Consider the following 8,435-nt stretch of genomic DNA (forward strand, 5'->3'; position numbering starts at 1 on the left):
AGGAAACAGGTGATAGTGGCCAACAGTAGTGTGTGAGCAGTGAAAATGTTGAAAAGGTGTCAGGTTCTGGTTAGATTTTCAAGGCAAAAGCTAGCATAATTTCCAGATCAGATGTAGATTGATTTCATTAGATGAAAGAAGAGTCAAGGATGCATGAATCCAAGGATTTGCAGGAATATATAGCAAGACAAAGTTACCATTTACTGAAAAGAGAAAAGCTATGGAATAATCAGAGTGGAGAGGACAATTAGGGGCCCAATTTATGACATGTTAAATTTGTAGCATCTAAGAAACATCCAAATGGAGATGTCAGGTAGGCAGTGAGTTACAAAGGCCAGTAGTCCATGGAAGAGACAAGCTGAATTTATGTATTCAGAACTTTTATCGGCTTATAGATGGTATTTAAAGCCAATGAGGTCACCAAATTAATATAAATGAAGAAAACAATGATCAATCCCTGGGGGGTGTTCTAAGAAGTGATTAAAGTATATCAGATGCTGCGACATTGTACTTTCTTCTTCCTTCCCTTTATTTGCTCATGGTTATAAGTGAATAAACTATGCAGAACTTGCTTAACTATGCCCAGACTCAGAATCAAATGGCTTTCCCTTCTCTATCCTCCATTGCATGTGTACTGTTCATCCTGGGAACTGTGCTAAATGATTGTGTTCCAATCTCAGCCCTCCCACACCAAATGATACTGATATGAAAAGCGCAACATAGTAGGACTGAGCAATTTAAACTGGAGAAAAAGACTTTCCAGGAAGTCAGTGGGTATAAGCAACTACCTGGTGAGAGAATCAAGGCATTTGATTAGAAATTGCAATGATAAAGATTTAGGCTTGACAGAACCAACTTTTCCCACAGGGATATGTGCTGAACATGAAGTAGTGAGGTTTCTATGTCTTTTGATGTGATGGTCATAGAACTTTCAAAAATGTTCTCTTTCTGGCTTTGCGCTAGTGATGAATACTGTTGTGCAAAACATACATCATAGCTTATTGATATCCTTGATAATGGTTGCTACACTGAAGTGAAAAATTCTGGAAATAGCTACAACACACACTTGGAATCTCACAATCACATAATCAACCATTTTACTAAATACAGGCATATTTTCATTCACATACAGCTAAATAAAGATTTTTTTTCACATTTCATTACAGTGCACAACAAAGTGAGAAAAAGTATACAATACATTTTATTCTGGAATATAAGACAGTCTACTCCAACATGCAGTTGTGTTCTTTGTTACAAGTTAATCTTTTCTTTACCTATGTAGTAAAATAGCTTCTAAAGCTTTATCGTTAGTATTATAGTAACACCTGATTTTCTTCACACTTGTTTTCTAAAACCCACTTGCTGCAGTGACAACAGCACTGAATTCTACTAATTTTTTTTAAGTTTCTAGAACTTATTTAAGCAATTAAATTCAGCCACCTCTGCTGGGATCTATGCTATTTAGAACCTGCTTTTTAAATGTCATAAATGGGAAAGTATACATATAATGTATTTCAGTCAAGAAAATTGTAGAGAAGTTCTGTTTCTATCTTATTTTGGAACTAACAAGTATCCAGTCAACTGGATAACTCATTTATCCACTGGGTAGGCTTGCTCTCAGAATCTTCTAAATATAATTAATTGTAGTAATTGACATTTGTGTTGACCCAATTAACCAACTTTTATTTGCCTCTACAACAGGGAAGCTAGCAATTTAAGGACTCCACCCAAACCAGGTCATGTGAAATGAATATAGAGAAAATATCAGTTCACTTGTAGTTGATGCTGTGAATTGGTCCATGGTGCACGTCCAAGTTGGGGCACAGGTGGCAGAATGGTCTTTCAAAATTCTCATTGTTTGGCTTCGTTATTCTGGCTGAAGCAAATTCCCAAACTTTCAGATTCAGTCACATTCATACTGAAGTTCAATATGATATCTCAAAAAGCAATTTGCGATTCTTAGGCTTTCTTACCACAATGGATATGAGAAATCTGACCCTAATCAGAATAGTTTTCTTACTGTGAAAAGTATGGCTTTTGCCTAGCTGAACTGGCTACAATCCCAAAAGTAAATTAAAGCATCGCCTCTCTTCAAGAAGGTAATGCAACTTTCAAGCCGTTCCAATTTGCTGATGCATTTAGCTGTCTGTTCTCCTGAGAATTAAGAGCTGACTCTCTAGGGTAGATAGGAGCCCAGTGTAGGTAAATGGCAGACAGGTGACCCAGATCATTGAGGGATGAGTATTTTATACCCATTCCAGGCCCCATTGTTGTGTACGGTTCCTTTCAATGACATGTCCATTGTATTTCAGTGGTAAGAACACTTATAGCTCACACAATTCTAGTGTGTTTTCAGTTGTGTGATTAATCATTTATTTAAAGCCCTCTTGCCAAAAATACCTGAATGGGCTTTTCCTTTGATTTATTCCCAGTTTCCCTCAAGATTATAGCTGAGTCGTAATAAATAGGGAAATGATATTCTAACCTAGAACATTTATTTATAGTCATATGTTTTCCAAAGTAAACAAAACAGTAATTATTCATTCATCTAACAGAATAATGATTCAGTAAAAGGAACTAGGAATCAAGAGTTCTTGACCTTGAAAAAGTAGTGTCCTTGCACTAAGTTTACTATTCTGTAAAATGTGGGGAAACAACTCACAGGCCTGCTGCAGTGATCAAATAACTAGAGTGACCTTAACATGTCTGTAAGGGTTAACAATGCCTCCTGTTGAGCTAGTGCTCCCAACAGTTTTGATGAAAGGGTTTGCCTCAGGGCTCCTGTGAGAGGCAATTCCTGTGTTGCTTGTGTAATGTGCCTGAAGAAGCAGGCAGGTCGCTAACTTTGAGTTTGCGATTGCCAAAGCAGTGAAACTCTAGTTATGGTAGGTGTTCAGGTTTCAGTGTTTCCCTGTGCTATTTATGTGGTCATTTACATGGGACAATTGATTTGACACAGATGGTAACTCTAGCACAAGGGTATGTATCTTCTCAAATGTCATAATAATAGTGCATAAGTTACCTCCCTTTTCCTATTCACATCTTTTTACTAGAACACCAAGCCTTGAGAGGGCCTTACCAAATTGCTGGTCCATGCCCCTTGTTTTACAGGTGAATTGTTAGAAGCAAATTGGTATTTTTAAATCAAACCTAACACAAGTTTGGAATAGGATACTCTCATTGAATAAGTAGATCTCATACTCTTTCTTAGTTAAGTTCCCAATAAGCTATTTCCCTTTACATATTTAGGGTCGTGACTTATGAATAAGCCAAAATACCAAGGAACAATTGTCCTGTGTGTAGGTACGTTTTCCTGGGACCTAGCTTCCCAAGCCCCCGGCCCTTAACATGTCCACGAAGGGCACATGGAACAGCCACTGCCAAGCATGTGTCACAAAACAGTGCATGGCCCAGCGCATGTCAGCAATTCAGTCCCTTGGCCCCAGCCCCCAGGCTTCCCATTCATCCCCACACAAGCCTGTACAAGCCCCCCAGCCCCAAAGGAGGCTTGCTTGGTATCCAGAGGTTGAGTTCTCTTCAGTCACATAAGGATTCTATTTGTTTGGATCGCTTTTAAGTTCATGTGGGAGAACATATTTTGGAAATAAAAGGGCTGACTAGCACAGACATCTCCTCTCTGACTTGACAACCTCTTCTGAAGAGTGAACCACATTGGGTACAAATCCACTCTTCACCCCTTCCCAGCCCTCTTGGATTGTAATTTCCCCCCTTTTAACCAGCTCATATATGTCTCTGGTCAGGTCTGTGAAGGCTTTCTCCACATTAATGGCATCTCGGGCTGACGTCTCAATGTACTTCATGCCGTATGCAGCAGCCAGTTTCTCGGCCTCGTGGCGAGTCACTTGCCTCTGTGTATCCAGGTCACACTTGTGACCCACCAGAACAAATACAATTTGGTAGGGCTGAACGTGTACTTTGGTCTCTTCTAACCACTCATGGACATTCTGGAAGGACCTGCGGTTGGTAATGTCAAATAAGAGAAGACCACCTACTGAGTTCCTGTAGTAGGCGCGAGTGATGGATCTAAAACACAAGAAAGAAGTAAAGAATAAAGGTTGTGCTCAAACTCCTTCACTCCAATGAACTCAGTGTACCCTAGTGTTCTTGGTTAATGACAGTCCTTTAGTAAAAGTCCCTTTCTTTGTTTAAACAAGAGTACAAATGTCATTCATTAATTATACGTGTTTGCAGTGGGGTAAAATTTTTGAGATGGCATTTCCTAGAATTCAGTGCTCATGGAACATCTGGCATTTTCCTTTGATTTAAACATTGGAAAATGACCTTGACAGATGATTGAGTTCTGTCTCCTGCCTTCCTGATTTTCCTATTCCCAAATCTGAATAACTGACAAAGTCTTTGCCTTCTCCGTAATAAGTTCCCTAAGTCACAGGGTTTTTATAAGGCAAAATGAGACTAGTGCTAAAGTGTTCTGTGTCAATGAGTGGTCATTACAAATGCTAGTAATTGAAACAGGATTTTTTAAGACTAAAAATGAATCATGAGGGTTAAATTATATCTTGTATTATATCCATTCTTATTTATGTCTCTTGTTATTCCAACAATAATGGAATAATTAGGCAATGATAGTAATTATTATTATTATCATCATCTAACAGGTCCTCAATATCTACTATGAGGAGAAACATAATTTTGTTTTTTATTCTTCAGGCCATTTGGGAATGGAAAAAAAGGGGAATGGTGAAGGGTTCAGGAGCAAAGTGCCTCTCGATGCACTACTAGTTGACAAGTTTCAGAGAGGCTGAGTCAGGATTAGCTGAGAAAAATGACCTAGTCAAGTCTTCCCCTTAGAATTACAGTTTATTGAAAACATAATTAGAGGACTCATTACAATGTAAATAGAGTATCTAACCCTTATACATTTGTTGTGTTTCTGTTTTTTTGAGACAGAACTCTCTAGGTAGCCCAGGCTAGCCTTGAACTTGCTATGTAGCCCAGGGAGGTCTCAAACTCATGGTGATTCTCCTGCCTCAGCCTCCCCAGTGCTGGGATTACAAGCTTGGGCCACCATAGCCGGCTTTGCTGTACTGCTTATAAAGAAATCTCACATACTTTGACTTCTTCATTTAATAAGCCTCATAAAATATATTATGGTCCTTTTGTTTAGAGTGCATGAGCTTCTTAGAGGGTGTACAACTACAAGCAATTGCTTTAGATTACTGTGATTGTTGATGTATGCCTATTTTTGGTTTTATGTTTTTGCATGAAGAAGGTAAACAGTGAAGGACTCAATAGCTTAAAGCTTAGGGAAAATGCCTCATGTTAACAGAATAAAAATTGTCCATGGAATTACAATCCAATCTAGATTATGGTAAGAACAAACATTACAAATGAGTTCAAGTCTCCAGAACTAGGTAAACTTGTCCCAGAGACTGGAAACATTTCTAATTCCCTCTGACCAAAGATTCTTGAATAATGGTATGTATACTTGAAAATTAGACATAAACAAGAGTTCTAATTTGTTAAAGCTTGATTCAAGAAATCAGTAAGCAAGCTGTAGAAGCATGTCAAAACTCTAAAACTGTGTTATTATATGAGTGGCTTGTGAGTAGTTAATGTAAATTACAAAGCCTTTTCTAAGTACAACCTAAAGCTACACAAAACTTAATATCTACCCTAAACTAAAAAAAAGGCAGAGGTAAATGACAAACTGGGGAAATAACCTTACAACATGCATGACAGAAATGGGCTAATAGTCTATAAGGAAGTCTTACAAATAAGTATTGCCCAGTAAATAAAGAGCAGTGAATATAAACAGACTGTTCATATGGACATTCCAACAGACACATACAAGATATCTTCACTATGAGAAATGCAATCACACATTCAAAGTGAATCTGTACAAGGATATTTGCCAGTGTTTAGAAGTGAGAAGTTAGAGATGAGTTTGTAATTTTCTCTTTACTTCTCTTCAGTTACCTAACCAATACCTTCTACACTCAATTAGTGTTCAACAGATAAATAAATGATTATAAACATGGGCTAGTGAGTCTTTTGGATCTGTTGCCTGCTGCACTGCCTGACTTTAGTTCAAATTGTTCTCTGCAAAGTTTTCTGTATACACTGTTTTTTCTCCCTTCTGTCTTTATACATGCTGTCTCTTATCCCTGGGCATATCTTGTCTTTACTTGGGTCTCATCTTCTACTTCCCTCACCTGTATCCACACGTAATTACAAGTAATATATCCTACAAAGGAAAAGCAAAGGGTTGTGAGAGGAAATTTAACTATATTCATTGATCATTCATTATGTGCCAAGTGTTACAGTAGGGACTAGTATACAAATAAAAACAAGACACTCCTGTAATTGCTGATTATTCCCCCTGGTATTCTAGCACAGAGTTACAAGAGGGAAGGGGCTGTGTTTTGATTACATGTGAGTCTCTTCACACTTCACAAGAAACAACTCTGGAGTTTTGTGCATAGTAGGTGGCCAGTGAATGGATTGTGATTGCAAGAAAGAGTGTGTGCGCACGCACACACACACACACACACACACACACACACACACACACAGAGACACATACATATACACACAGAGATATAGAAATAAAAGAATATACATGTAGCTTGTCTATAGTATCTGTAGGTGTCAGTTACATTAGGATGACTTGGGAACATTTTTGAAGGTATAGAACATAAGGCCTTAGATTGATGGATTCTAGTGATCAATTCAAGCTAGTTTATTAGCTATCAGTGGCAGGCTGAGGGAGTTGCGTGCAAGCAAGATGTGTTATTGACCAGCCTTTCCTGCCAGGGCTCTTCTGCTGCACTGAACTCCCAGCCAGCCCAAGGTGGGCTTGAGTAGAACCCCTCCAGACCCTTGTACCGCGACTAGAACCAGAAAGTCCTCTCTCCCCAGAGGCTGTGCAAGCTCCGAAGACCCTCCCACTGCTCGCGGGCCCGGGCTGCGATCCCACCTGAACCTCTCTTGGCCTGCAGTATCCCAGATCTGAAGCTTGATGCGTTTTCCTGGCTCGATCTCCACCAAGCGGGAGAAAAAATCCACCCCCACGGTGGGGTCCGAAACCTGGGCAAAGCGGCCTTCGGTGAAGCGGCGGATGAGGCAGGACTTGCCCACTGTGGAATCCCCAATGACAATGAGCCGGAACTGGTAGAGCCAGATGGCCTCCATGGCCGCGGCTTGGCAGGTCTCCTAGGCCCGGGACGGGGGCAGCGGGAGCGGGCGCCCCGCCAAGGCCTCGGACAGCGCTGTTTGGTTCCGATTTAGCTCGGCTGGGAGCACATCGCTGGCTTGGGAGCCCAAAGGGAGGTAGGCCCAGGCGCTGGGAGAGTGGAGGGATGGATGCTGCGCTTGCAAAGGTGATGAAATGGCAGCAGCATCAGCACCACGCACTCTGACTCATCACGACTACCGGGTTACTACTGTAATTCCCCCCGTAGACGCGACTCTGGGGCTGCCGCACTGTTTAGAAAAGGAGCGCACACAAAAACTGACGCAAGAAGAGCGCGGTCCCCTCCTTTCTAATTAATTCATAGGCTCTCAATTTAAAATTTACTTGTTATTCAAAGTAAAGATTTAATTTCTTTTCATTGAAAGGAGTGAAACACTGGAAATGTAAACAAAAGTCCATACCTACGGATTTCTCCAGTGTTTTCATAATCACATAAACTTGTTTTTTTTAAATGTTAGATCAAACTGTACCCTTATTCTGAGACCTGCCTTTTACAATTAGAAAAACATCATAGATAACTATTTCCTACTCATTTTTCTTTTGTCATGATTCAAAAAAGAGTCTTTTAAGTACAACTATTCAAACTTTTTTTTTCTTTTTTTGGTGGAACCGGGAATTGAACTCAGGCCCTTGTGCTTGCCAGGGAAGCACATATTCGACCGACCCATCTCCCCAGCCCCAAACTCTTATTTCTGCAAGCTAGTGTCTTAAGGCAGCGAGGTCAAACACTAGGAGTATTTTAAGTTGTATTTATTTACTGGATACAGGGCTTTCCTAGTAGTTCAGACTCTCAGTGGTCCTTCTATCTCAATCCCCCCAGCACTGGAATTATAGGCATGGGCAAGAATGGCATGTAGTACCGAGGCTGGAACTCTGGTCCTTGAGCTTACAAGGCAGGTGCTTAGACCACTGAGCTATCTCACCAGCCCAGAAGTATTTTAAATTTAGTGTACATGAGCATCATACATCCTAAAAATATTTAGCAATTTAAATTCTAGCCAACAATGCAAGAAAATATGATTTTTCTGCATTATTTCATAACCATGTGTTTTATTGTTTTGTAATTCTTGCCAATCTAATGTAGTTTTAAAAAGTTATTGCTTGATTTCACAGAACACTTGAAGTCAACACCATGCCTTTTGCATTGGCAGTTTGCATTTTCTCTTCTGGGAATTGCCTGTTTTTAATCTTTTTTTTTCAC

The 8,435-nt window shown here is 39.9% G+C and overlaps 1 protein-coding gene across 1 annotated transcript; it reads right to left on the bottom strand.

Annotated features, from left to right (window-relative positions):
• Positions 1-3,543: 3,543 nt before the first annotated feature.
• Rab39b (RAB39B, member RAS oncogene family) lies at positions 3,544-7,477 on the bottom strand. The gene is made up of 2 exons (XM_004648254.2): positions 6,959-7,477; positions 3,544-4,044 (listed from the first exon to the last, which is right to left on the bottom strand). The coding sequence occupies exons 1-2, from the start codon at positions 7,171-7,173 to the stop codon at positions 3,618-3,620; spliced, it is 642 nt and encodes a 213-aa protein (XP_004648311.1). The 5' UTR covers positions 7,174-7,477; the 3' UTR covers positions 3,544-3,617.
• Positions 7,478-8,435: the final 958 nt, after the last annotated feature.

The sequence above is a fragment of the Octodon degus genome, unplaced genomic scaffold (genome assembly GCF_000260255.1).
Source record: "Octodon degus isolate 3935 unplaced genomic scaffold, OctDeg1.0 scaffold00373, whole genome shotgun sequence".
NCBI classification, from domain to species: domain Eukaryota; kingdom Metazoa; phylum Chordata; class Mammalia; order Rodentia; family Octodontidae; genus Octodon; species Octodon degus.